Consider the following 18,325-nt stretch of genomic DNA (forward strand, 5'->3'; position numbering starts at 1 on the left):
CTGCTAAACGCGCCGATCGTGCTGCAGGACCCCCTTGGACCTTCCTCTCCCTCCAGCCATCCACCTCCTGCCTTTCCACCCTTCTTGTGTACGTGAGTTTGTTCTGTGTGTCTTGTCCCTGGGTATTTAATTAAGTCTGTATAAGCTAGTATTTGCACTGTGTCACCTGCGTCTTATGTGTTGTAAATAAACGTGACTGCTGTCTTTTTGCTTGTGTGTATAATAAATCCAATTACTCTTCTGTCCGTCTTCTCGTCTTATTCCTTTTCCTCTTTGCATTTCGTCGTTTTCGTCTTTTCCAGATTGGGCAGCTGCGGTGCGATACGGCCAAAGTTCTGGGTGAATCGGGTGAGTCGGGGAACAACTGTTCGGTCGCGGAGCCTTCGCTCGGCAAACAACATCCTAAACCGCGATCAGTAACAATTGGTTGTCAGGAGTTGGGATTCGGACCTGGGACTAAATTTGTTAGGCCCAAATTTTGGAACACCAATTGTGTTATCGACAGTAACAATTGGTGTCAGGAAGTGAGATCGGACCCGAAGCGCGCTTAACGCGCTCAAAATTACAAAGTACCGAAATTGCTTTTGTTTTACAAAACCCGAATTTTGAAATCGCGCCATGGCTGGTCAAGGCGACGGGATGCCGGTGGGAGAGATAGACGGGGTAGAATCGACCCAGGACCTCGGGGAAATGTATGTGGATGAAAGAGAGGAGGAGAACATTGGCAATGTGGTTGAGGGGGTATCAGGCGCACAAAATGGCGCTCTCGCGCACGAGGTTTCAGGCGCGCAAAAAGGCGCCTCGCACGAGCGCGCGGTAGCCGAGCCCGCTGTATCAGCGGGCTTTAACATGCAGCCGTTTGACATGCAGCAGTTCATGGCACGGTTTAGCGAATACATGGCAGAGTCGAAGTGCGCCAACGAAAAAAGAGCCAGGGAAATGGAGAAAATGGAAAACAGATTGGGTGAGCGATTGGAGGGCCAAATGGGGGTAATGAGGGACGAAGCGAGGGGTACCGGTGAGGGATTAAAACATGGGTTAATGGGGGTGGAAAATAGAATGGCTGCCCAGGAGAATCAGATAGAGGGGGTGAAAAATGGGTTAATGGGGTTAGAAAATAGGATGGAGGACAAATTGCGGGAAATAGGGGAACAATCTGCCAGGGAAATCAAACGAATGGGGAACCAGATAGAGGAGGTGCAAATCGGGTTAGAAAGTAAACTGGATGCTCAGAGGGATGAATTGGGACAGATGAGGGTGGCATCTGCAAAAGAAAGGGAGGAGATGAAAGAGGAGATACGACGAGGTGTAAGTGAGGAGGTCTCGGGGGTACGCGAGGAGGTAAAGCGAGGCGAAAAGCGTATAGAGAAAGAGGTGAGGAATAATACGGCGAGGTTACAGGGGGGAATAGAAGATCTGACTGAGGAGATGGAACAGCTGACAGAGGGACAAACGGAGTTAGTGGAGCAGGTTCAAAGGAACACTGCGGTACTCGGAGGGTTAAAGGCGACACAAAAAGAAATTAAAAACGAATTAATAGCGACACAGAAGGAATGTCAGATGGTACGTGAGGGACTGATAATGAGGGTGGACGAGGTGACAGAGATAATGGAGGCAAAGGACCGGCAGGTGAGGATGCACATAGAGACGGTCACGGTAGCCTTGGAGGACGAACTTGAGGAGACGCACCGGGAAATAAAAGAGGTGAAGCAAAAATTAGAGGAAGTGGAAGAAGAGGTGAGTGAAATTAAGAAGAGACGGACAGAAACTAAGAGAGAAATAAAGGAGGAGGTAATGGAATTGGTACAAGGTCGGTGCTCAACTCATGATGTGCTGCTCACTAACCAAATAAAGAGTTTGCAGGTGGCAAAAGAGGTGCGGAGACGAGGTACGGAGGTGAGTGGCAATGTATATGATGTGAGGAAAGCTTCAGTCGGCTTGGGGATTGGTTTGGATCCGGGTGTTCGTGAGAGGCTGTTGGTGAAGTGTGTGACAGGTCAGGTGTGCGAAAAAAGAGGTGTGCAAGAATGTCCGACCATGGGGTGTGTGAGGAAAAAGTGCACGCCGAGGAGTGAGTGTGCCGTCAAGAGTGAGTTGGTCGAAGCGCGTGTGCGAGGGGGTACATGGAAGCGTGGTGTGGTAAGTGTTACGGAGGAAGTAACGAAAGAGTGTGCGCAAGAGTGTGCGTGAGAAAGGTGTGTAACGGACAGGTGCATGAGGAAAGAGTGCGCTGTCGAGAGTAAGGGTGAGTGCGCTGTCGAGAGTAAGGGTGAGTGCGCGACCGAGAGTGGAGGTGAGAGTAGTGAGAGTGACACGGAGCGTGAGTTGGTTGTGACAGGTGAGCGAGGATGTACACCTGGAATGGAGGGATGCACACCTGGAATGGTAGAGCATGTGTGGGAATGCACACTTGACTTGGTCATGAGGCACGTGGTTGGGTGTGCGAGTGAAAGCACACCTGTGATTGTCACAGAGGAGGTGACCGAGGAAGGGGCGCGACGAGGTGTGTTGGTGAGGTGTGCGAACAACGAATGTGTGCCAAAGTGTTCGGGGGTCAGGTGTGTGACCAAGGCTGTGAGTGGAATGAGTGTACCGAGGTGTGTAAGGAAAGGTACGAGGAGCATGGGAACAGCTGGAGGTATGAGCAAGAAAGGGGTAGCGTATGCGTGTAAGCATGCAGGTGAGGCATCGACGGTAACCGGGTTAGCGGTTAGAGCGACTTTTAGCCGAATCGGGCCCTCTGTGCGTGCCGGGCTTCGCGTGCCGCGAGAACCAGCGGGGATCCGAGCCACGGCGGGTTCGAAAGGACCGCCGTACGCGATCCACGCTGGGCCTCGCTTTGAACGGCCGCGTCCGTGCTCCACTAGGCGGAGCGAGCAGCCCGATAGGAAGGGTCGTCATGGCGACCACTTTTTGTTGAGACGTGCCGGCAGGTCGAGATCGGGACATTGTATGGCTCCACGCCGAGGTGGTGCTTGGGATCTCGGCCCGGGTAAGCCCCCGTCCCTGCCCCGAATGCGGGACGTATCCAGCCGCTGGCACAAAACAACCCGCATTCATTGCTCGGCTGTACGAAGCCGAGCTTTAGAAGGGAATTGGCGCACCGAGAGGATCTAATAAGTAGACGGGTGATGAGGATAGTGTTTTGGCCCCGAAATTAGAAAAAAGCAAAATTTGATGATGGTACGGTGATTAGCAGTAAATGACAAATTTTTGATTTGTTGGATTTGGACGAGCGAAATTGATAGTAGGACCTCCCCGATGTGGTGGGATGGCAAATCCACCATCCCTCACAGACGCGGGGGCAAAGGAGCATTAGGATTATGGGGTTGATGGCAGTGAAAACTAGCCCGGGTGGGTTAGGATATCGTGTGTAGGGACCTAGAAGATGACATTAGGTGACGCTAGGATTAGTTAATGACAAGGATACCTGTAGTGGGGACGCAGGTAGATTAGTGTGGATTATAATGACGAGGGAGCGCAATAGTTTAAAGGGACGACTGGGAAGCGCAAGTTTCAGAGGGGAGTAGTTAGCTGAGATGATGCCGTGTGTGTGTGAGGATTGAACAGGTGTGATTGCACAGGTGTGCAACTGAACAGGTGTATGGAGCAGTGTATGAGTGAGTGAAGGTGATTGTGTATTGTGCTGACCAAATGGTCTAGGAAGAGGAGGAGGGTGCAGGTGGCACCAGGTATGATTGCACAGGTGTGCAACGACAGGTGAATGGAGGACAGGTGTATGGAATAAATGGTATGGAGTATTGGAATGGATGGTCGTGGAGTGAGTATGGTGGAAATTGTGGAGTGGAGTGGATGGTGCGAAGGTGTGAATGGGGGAAGGGTGGACCCCCATCACGGATACCCGGGGCGGATAGTGTAAGTGTTAGGTAGAGGGTACAGGTAAATTGTGGTTGGATATTGGCATCTGTGGTGCGGGTGAAAGAATGGACTATGGATGGGTGCATTAGTGTTGTGGAAATGGCTGGGCGTGTAGCCTGTTAGTGTGTGTAGTTGGTTTGGGCACTCCACCACTGTGAGGATGTCGGCCAGGTGAGGCCTCAGGTGGGCTCTGGGAGCCGGTAGTTGTTGTGGATGGGGCCCGAGGATCCGGAGGACGGACCCGGGTAGCCCAGTGCCAGAGGGCACCAAGGGGTGACAGAGCCAGGAGGGGCCTTCCCCAGTTAGTTAGGTTAGGGTGAGGAGCTAGGTAAGCTCGGGTGGCAACTACAGTGGTGGAGGTGTGCAGGTGGGTAGACCTGCTGGGAGAGCTACACGTCACAGCCCAGAAATTGTGCAAGGGCACCGGGAGATGAATCGGGGGAGTGAGACCCCAAATTGAGAAGCACCACAGTTTGGTCAATGGGGATTGGTTTTTAGAACCCATAGTGTAAGTTGGCCAATGGATTGGCGGGGAAAGACCCCGGGTAGTGTAAAGTGTGTTAATGTCATTTAGAAAGTAGTTAGGATGAAGTCTCCTCGCACCATCTGCATCCACTCACCTGAGGAGACAGGTACTCCACACCATGCCATGTTTTGATTATTTTATTGTGCAGATGTTTGGAATGTGAGACGCATCATGACGTGGGTGTGACATTGTGCTTTGATGTTCCATCTCTTCCTCCTTATGAGGATTGATGACGAATTGGGTGATGGCAAATTTTGGATAGAGGGATTGTGGTGACGAATTTGGTATAGAGGAAATATGGGGAAGACGTGACAGTAGTGACGAATTTGTAAATGGGTAGATTTTGTAAATATGGGGTAAGGGCAAGGGTAGTGTAGGTGACAGGGGGGTGACGTACGGTAGGGACGAGCTTTCTCACTTCGCCCTCCGTACGCATTTCGCCTTGCATTGCCTTATTGATGTGTACCCTTGTGACCTTACCCCTCGCTCAATTGTCTCTTTTGTCTCCCACATGACCTGTGCGCCATTGGGTGCCGAGGGGAGCGTGCGTGAGTCCTCCATTGTGCGCCCGGAATTCCCAGAACCAGCTGTCTGCATCGATGCACCACATTATGGACCACATGTCTGTGGCCGAGCACCACTTATGGACCCCATGGGTTGGGGCATGGCCCCTCTGCTGGAACCGGCCATGAGGGCCCGAAATCTTGCTGGCGGACCTTGGCCACAGGGCACCGATGCCCCACAGGTGAACCACACTAGTCGGCCCTGTGGGCCATAAATAAAATCAAATAAAAAGGACACATTGGGTGCATTTTTCAGTTCAAATAGGCCGCCAGTAAGAAAATGAAAGAATGACAACATCTGGAAGAACAAATAATAATAACCAGCAGAGGGAGCCGAAGAGCAAGAGATCACCTGCAGGGTTAGGGGTTGTTGATTTTATTTTGATTGAACATTGATGAACAATGGTGACTGCACCGATTGGTGCTTGGGTGTGTATTGGTGCGTTTTTGGGTGCGTTCATGGTGCATTGATGCAGAGCAGACTGTCTCCCCCCCAGAAAGAACAATCACAGGTCCTGGGTTAGTTTTGTAAATAAAAATAGCGTCATTGTAAATAATGCTCCCCACCGTCAGTGTATAGTTTGAAGACCATTCCGCAATTCAGTTAACTGTGGGCGTAAGTCTGTTAGGCAGGGTGCAATGGAGCAGCGGGACACATTTATTTATGTTTTTAAAACTGTCGCACTCAGGGTCAGGTTAAAAGTAGAGGGAACTACACCTACGTGTCACACTAAATAAAAGTTGTAGGCCTGGGCCATGCCTAAGAGGAGGAGGGTGCAGTGTTGCGGATATGAGGACTGTATTTTTTTGATTGTGTGCTTTATTATTATTATTATTGTTTATTCTGCGCCCTGCCTCCGGAGCTGTGTAAAGGTGAAAGGGCATCCCATAATTAGTCCACAAGCATACACATCAGCCAATAATAGAATACCCCTGTTCGATAGTTATATCTTATTCTGTGTTTTAGGGTAAGGCTGTGTCTCCCATTAATTGAAGTACTCCATTGCACCAGTGAAAGAGAATAGATCCCCTTTCATTCCCATCCCCAAAATCTCCATTTCCTTTCACATCCCCTTTCGTCATTGCCAAGCCTCGATTGCCAATTACATCCCCTCCAAAACCACCATTGAACATGTGCTCGGGTCGGGGAAGAGGGGTGTGCCCGCCCGTCGTCATCAAGGGCGGAGCCAGAGGGTAGCATGACCAACCAGGGCCGAGGTGAGCACACCGATGGGCGTGTCCTGAAGGCCGGCGGCTTGATCGCCGGAGGCGCTATAAAGGCGCGCGCGCAAGAAGCGTGGGGTCGGTCGGTGGTGAGGAGTGAGTGGACCAAGAAAGAGAAAGAGTGGTTGGACCAAGAAAGAGAAAGAGTGGTTGGACCAAGAGAGAAAGAGTGGTTGGACAGGGAGACGTGCAAGAGTGTTGTTGAGTTGAGGGTTTGGACCAGACGAGTCAGACGAGTCCTGGCAAAGCAAGTGGCGGCCACAGCAGCAACAACACCCAACAGCCGCTTGGGGCCTGGACGGCGGTTTTGAGCAGGGCCGCGAAGGAACGGCGGCTGCTAAACGCGCCGATCGTGCTGCAGGACCCCCTTGGACCTTCCTCTCCCTCCAGCCATCCACCTCCTGCCTTGCCACCCTTCTTGTGTACGTGAGTTTGTTCTGTGTGTCTTGTCCCTGGGTATTTAATTAAGTCTGTATAAGCTAGTATTTGCACTGTGTCACCTGCGTCTTATGTGTTGTAAATAAACGTGACTGCTGTCTTTTTGCTTGTGTGTATAATAAATCCAATTACTCTTCTGTCCGTCTTCTCGTCTTATTCCTTTTCCTCTTTGCATTTCGTCGTTTTAGTCTTTTCCAGATTGGGCAGCTGCGGTGCGATACGGCCAAAGTTCTGGGTGAATCGGGGAACAACTGTTCGGTCGCGGAGCCTTCGCTCGGCAAACAACATCCTAAACCGCGATCAGTAACAATATATATATATATATATATATATATATATATATATATATATATATATATATATATATATATATATATATATATATATATATATATATATATATATATGTATATATATATATGTATGAGATAATGTGTATAGTATATACAGTGGTATCGAGATATCATTTGTAGGACCAGATTTATTCCATTTGCTCGTGTAAATATAATTCTGGAGTTGTGGCTATGGTTGTCATGGCAACATGCCATTTTCACAAAATTCTCAAAGGTGCCATCTGGGCACCACTGTTTCATTTTCTACACGGTCTATAAATCCCAGATCAAGAAAAGAACAACAATGTGGGACTTCCAGTGCAAAGTTAGCCAAAAAAAACTGTCTACGAGACTACAATTTAACAAACCATTCCCAACCAATGTTGCCACCCATGCTAAATCAAAATCTTACACTGATGGATGTTAACGTTGTTCCAAAGATTGGTTCACACTGAAAAGGCTTTAGTTTTTACTTGTAAATTATAAGAATAAGTAATTATAGGTTACTAAAGTAATTATAATATAATTACTTTAGTAACCTATAATTACTTATTCTCCAAACGGCAGTCTTTGCAGCCGCCTCGAGTTTTGATAGCATCTCCAAAAGAGTTTAGTATTACAATGATGCTGGAATATTTGTGTCATGCCGAGTGTTGTGTTAATTTTAAAACATGAAAGCACAACACTTAACATACCAGACTGAATCTCCAGATGAACGAACCATTTCGACAATTTCCTTGTGGTTTGAGTGCTTCACGTCCTCATCGTTGACTTTGACGATTCTCTCACCTAAAGCACAGAATGCAGTTATCTTATGAAGCCAAACTGGGGCCAACTGGAATAAATAAAAAAATACTTTGGACAAAAATTAAATCGAGTTTGAAAAGTGTGGACAGACAAGTGGGACATAGGATAAAACAGGTGGGGAAAAAAAGAAAACAGACAGAAAACAACAGTTCATAAGTTGTACACCGCTGATAAAGAAACACTAAGTACACAAAATGAGTTTGTGAATACTTTGTGCAGAAAACTTTTCTTCTTACAGGTGATTCCAAACTCGTCAAGATACTGACATAGGAAATCTCTAACCATCTCAAATACTGTCCATATTATCAAAGTTAAAAGCCATCTCTAGATATGGCACTCGAGTAAATATGTTGAGGATCCGTGTCACTTTTTCTCTGATATAAACAAGTCACATGATGGTGCAGAAGAAGCTCACTTCCGGTACTGTAGACACTTGGCACTTAGGGTTGGCACTGTAGACAGGATGTGGCATCATAAAGTGTGCCGTCCCTCAAATAGACGATAAGCTGGTTGTCCCATCAACTAGCATTATATGGTGGTCATTAAAGACGCCCGCATTGTGTCCTTCCTGATGACTTTTATCACCAGCACCTTGAACAAATTCCAAATCCCGCCTCCATCAGTGGAAGGTCAGGCCTGGCCAGCAGGCTTTGTAATTTGTCAAAAACCTAAGTCAGCTCACCCAACAAGAAGATTGTAATAATTGAATGGGGTTGTTGAAGAAGAAGAAGAAGCAGCAGAAGAAGGAGAAGTAGTAGTAGTAGTAGTAGTAGTAGTAGTAGTAGTAGTAGTAGTAGTAGTTTCTGTTGTATATAAACTGAATAAAATGTGCATAATAGACTCGCAGTTAATTATCTCATCAGGATTTCTAAAATAAATTCCCCCCAAAATTTATGAAGAATTTCCCCCAAATTACCTACCTCTCTCTACCTTGCATTCCGTTTTGTTATTAGAAACATACTTTTTTGGTCCCATTTTGTCAAAACACTCTGGAAGTGTGGTATTGAACCGAGACAAAACTCCACATTACACTTTATATAGGGGAAGAGTTGGTGGAGGGGAGGGATTAGGGTTTGGGTGATTAATGGCGATAATGATGGGACTCGTGCAGCGAGGAGAGGGGGAGGGGTCACAATTTCTGCCATAATTGCATAGGTATTTGGTAGATGGCACCTTTCTAAAAGTTTACCAAAATCTGCTTGTCCTTTGCCCCAATTCCTGTTGATATCAACTCTTCAACTACAATGGTACTATGTCGAGCACGTACCTCTGCCAGGCAGAACAGTTTCGCTTTGTAGTTTGTATCCTACTGATAGGCCGAATCTGGATCTGTACGTGAACCCAAATCAAATCAGCTTGTTCTTGTCACCTAAATAACTCATCCACCTCGTTTTCTCATAACTCTTACACAAATTTTTGTAATATCCTGTTACAGTATATATTGTTTTTAGCCCCATCACTTAATGGTGAAGAATCACTTTAAAAATTCTAGTATCCGGATCCGAATCTTCACCAAAATCGAATCAATTTCAGCCTTGTCACAAACCCAAACTGTCCACCAAATTTCGGCTGAATCCATCACAACTTTGAGATATCCTTCTCACAGACAAACAAACGTCAGACAAACAGACAGACAGGACTGAAAACAGCCTCCATCCACCTTAGCTGGCAGAGGTGATTCGGTATTCCTGCATTACCTGGGAGGGAGCATGACCATGTGGAAAAGGCTCAGGTACGAAGGGCAAAAACGATCGTTTGTCGATTGAATATCCGTAACATCCATACAACATGAACAATGGTTCAAATACACGAGACACAGACTACGGTTAAATTACGGATGACAGTGGTACCTCTTTTCAATGCCGCCTTTGCAGCCGATGAATTTTCCCGAATGGAAGAAACGTAGGAATACATTTCCATGTGGACAGAAGCATCTTTGAGTTGCCTGCAAGTCTGAAAAGACATCATGTGAAGGTTCAACATTAACATACCAATGAACAATTAATAAAGCAACTTTGAGAATTTGCATAATATTGTCTGCTAACCTTCACAGATGGCCGAGATAAATGGGAAACATGCCCAAGTGGTTAGGGTCCCCTCTCCCTCCCACACCACCCCAATCCAAATATCAAATGTCTTTTAATACTAAACTTTTGAGAGGGCCAAACTAAACTTAAATTTAATATTTTGTGGACTCGATGACGTCATTTGTTAAAGGTTAGATCGTTAGAGCCTTCGCTCTGAGTCAAGGAGGTTCGGGAGAGGAAGGGAGAGAGGCAGGGGAGGGAGAAGGAGAGAGAGGGGAAGGAGAGAGAGAGGAAAAGAGGGGGGGATTGGAGGGAGAGGAACAGAGAAGGGTGGGGGAGGGAGAGGGGGAGAAAGGGGGAGGAAGAAGGGGAGAAAGTTAGTGGAGGAACAGGAAGAGAGTCGCACTTCCTACAATGCCTCATAGCGGGGCATTGTAGGAAGAGGGAGAGACAGGGGTGGTGGAGGGAAAGAGAGGGAGGGAGAGGGGAGAAGAGAAAGAGAGAGGGGTGGGGAAGGGATGGAGGGGAGAAGAGGAAGCAGGAAGAGAGAGGAGGATGAGTGGGAAGAGATGTTGGGGGAGTCTCACTCCATTTTTTTGTCCAAGTCTCCCTCTTTTCTTTTTTAATTATTATTTTATCCTTTTCTTCCTCAATTCTGCTGTTGGTGTCCTTCCCCCCTCCCACCTTTTTTACTACTCCTCTCCTGTTGCATCCTGATCCATTCACAGTTCTAGCTCTTCCACAAAACTAGATTCTGTATATTTAAAAATAAACAAAGACTCATAGGTTGGCAACCACTGTGCAGGCTTGATTGGCCAAATGTTGTCTCTTGTTTATGGCGGCCGCCTCCTGTGCTCAACATTCACTTTTGAAATGATGGGAGAACAAGCATGAATAATGTTGATGCCAAATTTTATTTCACAAACAGGATATTTTGCCCTATATTTTATGTTTTTAAACAAATCCAACCTCAACCTCACAGTGTTGCAACACCATTGTGCGCTGGTTGGAAGAAGTAGCTTAGAGTTTTGGCTCTTCAGTAAAACTAAAAGTGCAACACAATTTTTCTCTTTTATGTGCATGAAATAATTTTAATGGATAGATCAAAATAAACTCCTCCCATCACTGGAGACGTGTACTTTTTCTCATACAATATATATATATATATATATATATATATATATATATATATATATATATATATATATATATATATTGTTGAGGATTTGGGAATTGTGTGTGTAATTTGATGTAAAACTTGTTGTAAATATCACCCTCTGTAGTATCAAGGTCAAAGGTCGCCCCTTAGTTAATCCATCGCACACACGTAGCAAATCATAGATTTCCCCTCGGTAGTTATGTCCTTAATATATGTCAGTATAAGGCTCTGTGGTCCACTAATTCATTGCGTTGCATCAATTAAATAAGATAGGTCCCTCCGACGCCCCCATGGCATCTTCAAAGTGCCAGTAACTTTGGATGGGGTTTGTGGCATCACTATTGCCAACTGCATTGGGCGGTTGGCTGCATTTGCCTCCATTGAGCACGTGGTCGGGGCGGAGAAGAAAGGCGTGTCTCCACCTCGTCATCAAAGGGTGGAGCCAGGAGAGCTCGAGCGACCAACCAAGGCTCGGGGGTTTGGCTTGAGAGGGCGGAAAGAACGATCGGGGAGGTTCGCGAAGGTTCGGGGGTGTGGTCAATATAACCGCCTCCACCGATTTGGTGGTCAATATTGTGGTCAATATAACGGCGGGACGCCCCCACCTGAGATGAGATACGAGAGATGAGCCCTGGGAGAGCACGCGACGCACGAACGAAGTCCTTGGAGAGCACGCGACGCACCAGCACACAGCAGCTTTAACCACAGCAGCTTTTGGCTTCGACGGCAGTTACACCAGCGAGACCGATCAAGACCAGGGCGGCGGCTGCTCCCTCCCAGCCCGACCGTGCTCCGGTCCGAGCTGAACCTTCCTCTCCCTCCAGCCATCCACCTACTGCCATTCCTGTCATCATCCCCTGTGTAAGTGTGATTGTCGTCTGTCTTTCATGTTGTCCCTGGGTATAAGTTAAGCCTGTTTAAATAAGCTAGTGTGCACTGTGTCTTCTTCTCCTTCCATTTATTTTCTTATCCTTCTTCCTCCTTGGTTACTTTTGAGTGTATAAATAGTGGTAATAAATCATATTTGTTCTTCCTACGTTCTTCTTCTTCACATTCGGTCGCTTTAGTGATTTCCCTCATTGAATACCTGTGGCACGATTTGGCCAACGTTAAGGATCGGGTCAGTCCTTGTTAATAGTTTGTGCCACGGTTACTAAACCGCTCGGCAATTACCATCTGTCCGCGGTCGCGAACGGGGTTGCGCTTCTGCCTCTCCGGAGGGAGCTGTGCAGCGTCAGGACTCACGTCGGTCAGTCACGAACAAGGGGACTAATCCCCCCTTCTTAAGGGGAAGAAGGCCGATGTAGAGATCAGCAACATTTGGTGTCGGGAGCGAGATCCGGACCTGAAGCATGCTTAGCGCGCTCAAATTACGAGTGGCCCACAATTTTATTTAACATCTTAAATTTAAAATCGTGCCATGGATGGTCAAGGTGATCGGATGCCGGTTGGGGAGTTAGAGGGGGTAGAATCGACCCAGGACCCCAGGGAAATGTATATGGGGGAGAGAGAGGAGGAGAGCAATCAAGATGTGGTTGCAGGGGTATCAGGTGCACAAAATGGCGGCGCTTTGCACGTGGTCGCGGCAGCCGAGCCCGAGATGCCGGAGTACATGAGAGTATTTATGATGCAAATAATGGCCAAATTAGACACCCAAAAAGAAGAGACGAGGGCTCAGGGTGAGCAATTAGAAAATCGAATGGGGCAGCACATGGGAAACCAAATTGAAGGGATGGAAAGCAGAATGAGGGACGAAGCAAGGGGTACCAGTGAGCAATTGAGAAGCTATGGGAAGGGTTCCCATAGAGTATTGAGAGGCTTCCCAATACTATGGGAAGCCAAATTGGGGGGCTAGAAGCTAAATTTGAGGGGTTAGACAATAAATTTGAAGGGTTAGACAACAAATTTGAGGGGCTAGACAATAAATTCGAGGGGATAGACAACAGGTTGGAAGGGCTAGCAGGTAAATTGGGGGGCCAACTGAATGATGTGGGTAACCAAATCGGGGAAATGAAAGAGGGGTTAACGGGGTTGGAAAATAGAATGGCTGCCCAGGAGAACCAGATGTAAGGGGTGAAGAATGGGTTAGGGGGGTTAGAAAACACAATGGAAGGCAAATTGAGGGAAATAGGGGAGCAATCTGCCCGGGAAATCCAACAGATGGGAGATAAGATAGAGGAGGTGAAAATCGGGTTAGAAACTAAATTGGATGCCCAGAGGAATGATTTGGAACAGATGAGGGCAGCATCTACCAAAGAGATGGGAGAAATGGGGGAGAAGATCAGACGGGGTGTGAGCGAGGAGTTCGCGGGGGTACGCGAGGAGGTAAAGCAAGGTGAGGAGCGTATGGAGAAAGAGGTGAGGAATAATACGGCTAGGTTACAGGGGGGCATACAAGATCTAACGAGGGGAGTAGAGCAGCTGACAGTGGGACAAAAGGAATTAGTGGAGCAGGTGGAGAAGAACACTGCGGTAATCGGGGGGTTAAAGGCGATGCAGAAGGAGATAAAAAAGGAACTCATAGCGACAAAGAGGGAATGTCGGATGGTACATGAGGGGTTGACAAAGAGGTTGGACGAGGCAACAGAAGTAATGGAGACGAAAGAACGGGAGGTGATGACGCACATAGAAACTATCAAGGTGGCCTTAGAGGACGAAATTGAGGGGGCGCACCGGGAAATGAAAGAGGTGAAGCAAAAGTTAGAGGATGTGGAAGAGGAGGTGAGTGAAATTAAGAAGAGACGGAGGGAAACTAAGAGGGAGATAAAGGAGGAAGTAATGGAATTGGTACAAGGTCTGTCTTCAAATCATGAATATCTGCTCACTAACCAAATAAAGAGTTTGCAGGTGACGGAGGAGAAGCGGAGACGAGGTGCCAAGGTGAGTGGCGATATACTCGGAAATGTATATGGAGTGAGGGGAGATTCAGTCGGCTTGGGTGTTGATTTAAACCTGGGTGTTCGTGAGAGGCCGCTGGTAAGGTGTGCGACAGGTACAGAGTGTGAAGGAGGAGGTGTGCGAGGATGTCCGACTATGGGGTGTGTGAGGAAAAAGTGCGCGCCGAGGAGTGAGTATGCTGTCGAGAGTGAGTTGGTCGTAGCGCAGGTGCGGGGGGGGCACATGGAAGTGCATAGTGGGGAGTGTTACAGAGGATGTAACGAAAGAGTGCACACCTGTGGTGAGTGTTACGGAGGACGTAACAGAAGAGTGTTCACAAGAGGATGCATGAAAAAGGTGTGTAACGGAGGGGTGCATGATAAAAGAGTGTGCGGTCGAGAGTAAGGGTGAAGGCGCGACCGAGTGTGGTGGTGAGAGTAGTGAGAGTGACACGGAGCACGAGTTGGTTGTGGCAGGTGAGAGAGGATGTCCACCTGGAATGGAAGGATGTACACCTGGAATGAAAGGATGCACACCTGGAATGGTCAGTCGCGTGTGGGAATGCACGCTTGAGTTGGTAGTGGAGCACGTGATTGGGTGTGCGGAGGAGAGCACACCCGTGGTTGTCACAGAGGATGTGACCGAGGAGTGGGCGCGAAGAGGTGTGTTGGTGAGGTGTGCGAACAACGAGTGTGTGCTAAGGTGTGCGGTGGTCAGGTGTGTGACAAAGTCTGTGACCGGAACAAGAACAAGTGCAATAACGAAGTACGCGGGGTGTACGGGCGGCGTTGGAGCGCCGAGCTCGGTGAGTGTGAAAGGGGTCGCGTATGCGTGTGAACCTGCAGGTGAAGCATCGACGTTAACCAGGTTAGCAGTTAGATCGATGGTTAGCCGAAGCGAGCCCGCAGTTCGTGCCGGGCTTTGTGTGCAGCGGGAACCAGCGGGGATCGTAACCACGGCGGTTTCGAAAGAACCGCCGAGCGGGATCCACGCCAGGCCGCGCTCTGAATGGTCGCGTCCGTGCTCCGCTCAGCGGAGCGGGCAGCCCGGTGCAAGGAAAGGTAAGAAGGGTCGGGACGGCGACCCCTTTTGGTTGCGGCGTTCTGGCAGGGCGAGATCGGGTCATCAGGCGGGAGACCGAAAGGCTCCGCGCCGAAGTGGACCTTGGGATCTCGGCCTGAGCGAACCCCCTTCCCTGCACCGAATGCCGGACGGGTCCAACCGCCGGCAACGAACCACCCGCATTCATTGCTCGACTTGGCGAAGCCAAGTTCTGAGCATGTAAAGACGCACCGAGGCTCCAGTTAAAGGACATTTGGTAGGGATAGGAAATTTGTGGATGGCAAAAATTGATAGTGGGAGATACCCGATGTGATGGGATGGCAAAATTGATAGTGAAACATGCCCGATGTGGTGGGATGGCAACTCTGCCATCTCTCACAACGGGGGCAAAGAAGCTATAGTTTTATGGGGTTTGGCAGTGAAAACTAGCCCAGGAGGGTTAGGATAATGTGTAGGGATCTGGAGAAGATGACCATAGGTAACTGGAGATTTAAGTAGCGACATTGGACAGGTAGTCGGGGACATAGAGAGGGTAGCTGGATTATAATAACGAGGGAGCGCAATAGTTTAAAGGGAAGACGGGGAAGCGCGAGTTTTAGCAGGGCACCAGGTAGATCAGATGATGCTGTGTGTTTGTTTGAGAATTGAAAGTGTATTCGGAAGTGTATTGTGAAAAGGTAATTGTGAGTTGTATTGAGCGTGGAAGTGTATGAAGCAGCGTATGAGGAATAATTGATTGTGCATTGTATTGAATGAATGGTCCTGGAGGAAGGAGGGTGCAGGAGGTACCAGGTGTGATTGCACAGGTGTGCAAGTGAACAGGGTATGGAGCAGTGTATGAGTGAGTAATGGTGATTGTGTGTTGTGTTGACCAAATGGTCCTGGGAGGAAGGAGGGTGCAGGTAGCACCAAGAGTGATGGCACAGGTGTGCAAATACAGGTGAATGGAGAATGGTTGTATGGAATAAATGGTCTGGTATACATGGAGTATGGAATGGATGGTGTGGAGTGAGTATGGTGAAAACTGTGGAGTGGAGTGAATGGTGCGAAGGTGTGTATGGGGAGGATAGACCCCATCACGAATACCCGGGGAGGGTAGTTTAAGAGTTAGGTAGAGGGAGTAGGTAAATTGTGGTTGGATATTGGCATCTGAGGTGCGTGTGGAAGAATGGTGTTTGGATGGGTGCATTAGTGACGTGGAAATGGCTGGGCGTGTGGCCTGTTAGTGTGTGTAGTTGAATGGACACTCCGCCACCGTTGGGATGTCGGCCAGGTGAGGCCGCAGGTGGGATATGGGAGCCGGTAGAGTTGTTGTGGATGGGGCCCAAGGATCCGGAGGACGGACCCGGGTAGCCCAGTGCCAGAGAGGGCACCGAGTGGGGTAAGCGCCAAGGAGGGCCTTCCCCAGTTAGATAGGTTAGGTTAAGGAGCAGGTAAGCTCGCAGGCAACTACAGTGGTGGAGGTGTGCATGTGGTAGACCTGCTGGGAGAGCCACACGACCCAGTCCTGAAATTGTGCAAAGGCATAGGGAGTTGAATCGGGGGAGTGAGACCCCAAATTGATGAAGCACCACAGTTTGGTCAATGGGAATTTGGTTCTTAAAACCGCATAGAGTGCAAGATGGCCAATGGTTTGGCAGGGAAAGACCCTCGGTAGTGTAAAGTGTATTAACGTCATTTAGAGGATAGTTAGGATTGAAATCTCCTTGCACCATCTACATCCACTCACCTGAGGTGACAGGACTCCACACCATGCCATGGTTGTTTTGATTATTTTTTTTGGGCAAATGTTTGGATTGTGAGAGGCATCATGACGTGGGTGAGACATTGTGCTTTGTTGTTCCATCTCTCCCTCCTTATGAGGATTGATGATGAATTGGGTGATGGCAAATTTGGTTAGAAATAGGGATTGTGGTGACGAATTTGGTATAGGGGAAATATAGGGAAGACGTGACAGTAGTGACGAATTTGTAAATGTGTAGGTTTTGTAAATACGGGAAGGGGCAAGGGGGGGTAGTGCAGGTCACCTGTGGGGGGCGTACGGTAGGGACGAGCTTTCTCACTTCGCTCTCCGTACGCACCTCGTTCTGCATTACCTGTTTTGATGTGTACCCTTGTGACCTTACCCCTCGCTCACCTGTCTTCTGTTCCCCTGTCTCCCACCCAAGGACTGTGCTCTCTGGGCACCGAGGGGAGCTTGCGGGAGTCCGCCATTGTGTGCCAGAACTCCCGCAACCAGCATGCATTGCATTGATGCACCACTTATGGACCGCCGTTCTGCGGCGAAGCACCACTTTATGGACCCCACGTTTTGGGGCCTGGCACCTCTGCTGGAACCGGCCACGATGGCCCAGGATCTTGCTTGCGGACCTCGGAAAGGTGGCACCAATGCCAAACAGGTGGACCACCCTTAGTTGGCCCTTGCGGCCCTAAATAAAAATGGACATGCTTTGTGCATTTCCTTTTTTTATGTCCAAATAGGCCGCCAGCAAGAAGAAAAGAATTGAAAGACGACATCAATAAGAACAATGGCCAGCAGAGGGAGCCGAAGAAGAAGACCACCACCAGTTATTGTTTTTGGGTGTATGATGATTATGAACTGGTGACTGTTGCACCGAATGGTACTTACTATTTCCACATGCGAAATTTGCATTTATATTTATTTAAATTATACAATGGACGACAAAATGTAAATGTTTCATGATATTTGTTATATTATATCACCTTTATCTATCAATATTGTTGAAATGAAGATCAAATAGCTGTATGTTGAAATATGTTGAAAGAGGCAAAACTTTACATGGGGTGCACTTACTTTTTCACATGACTGTATATATATATATATATATATATATATATATATATATATATATATATATATATATATATTGTTGCGGATATGGGATTTGCATCCATCCATATCCGCTTGTAAATATTCCCCTATTTCTTCAATACTTCCCAACTATCCCCAATCCCCCATTCCCTAGTCCCATTTTCTGTAAACAACACGCTGTAGTCCCGACCTCCCCCTATTTCCCCCATTAAATGTCGTGCCCAGGTTCACCACATCTCATGTAAGACAACTATAGGACATCTTGCTAGTTATTCTTAGTCTATGTCAGTTAAGGACTCGTTTCCATTAATTCTGACCCTTCGTTGCACCAGAATGTGATTGTATGGCACCGTTAGGAAGTTTAGGACCTCCCAATACCTCCCCGCAGCTCTTCCTCACGGTTCAGCAACAACAACAACAACAACAACAACAACAACAGCAACGGCGGCGGCGTGCACAGGGAGTGCGCGTCCTCACTCCGGCTTGGTTGGTAGGGGGTGTTGGGAGGGCATGAGGCCTTCCCAGCGAGCCGCCATCGAACATGTGCTCGGCGGGGTTACTAAATAGGGGCTCCCTGTCAGCTCCTCGTCAAGGGCGG

At 48.1% G+C, this 18,325-nt stretch overlaps 1 protein-coding gene across 2 annotated transcripts in view; it reads right to left on the reverse strand.

The window, feature by feature from the left end:
- The window catches only part of CYTIP (cytohesin 1 interacting protein), a 91,580-nt gene that overhangs the window by 66,800 nt on the left and 6,455 nt on the right, over nt 1-18,325 (reverse strand). For both annotated transcript variants that reach the window (XM_068097539.2, XM_068097540.2), the window contains exons 4-5: nt 9,620-9,722; nt 7,658-7,751 (exon numbers count right to left, since the gene is read on the reverse strand). In XM_068097539.2, coding sequence (XP_067953640.1) covers nt 7,658-7,751; nt 9,620-9,722 — 197 coding nt within the window. The remainder of the gene's footprint in view (nt 1-7,657; nt 7,752-9,619; nt 9,723-18,325) is intronic.

Source organism: Myxine glutinosa, chromosome 7, assembly GCF_964187855.1.
Source record: "Myxine glutinosa chromosome 7, kmMyxGlut1.1, whole genome shotgun sequence".
NCBI lineage: Eukaryota > Metazoa > Chordata > Myxini > Myxiniformes > Myxinidae > Myxine > Myxine glutinosa.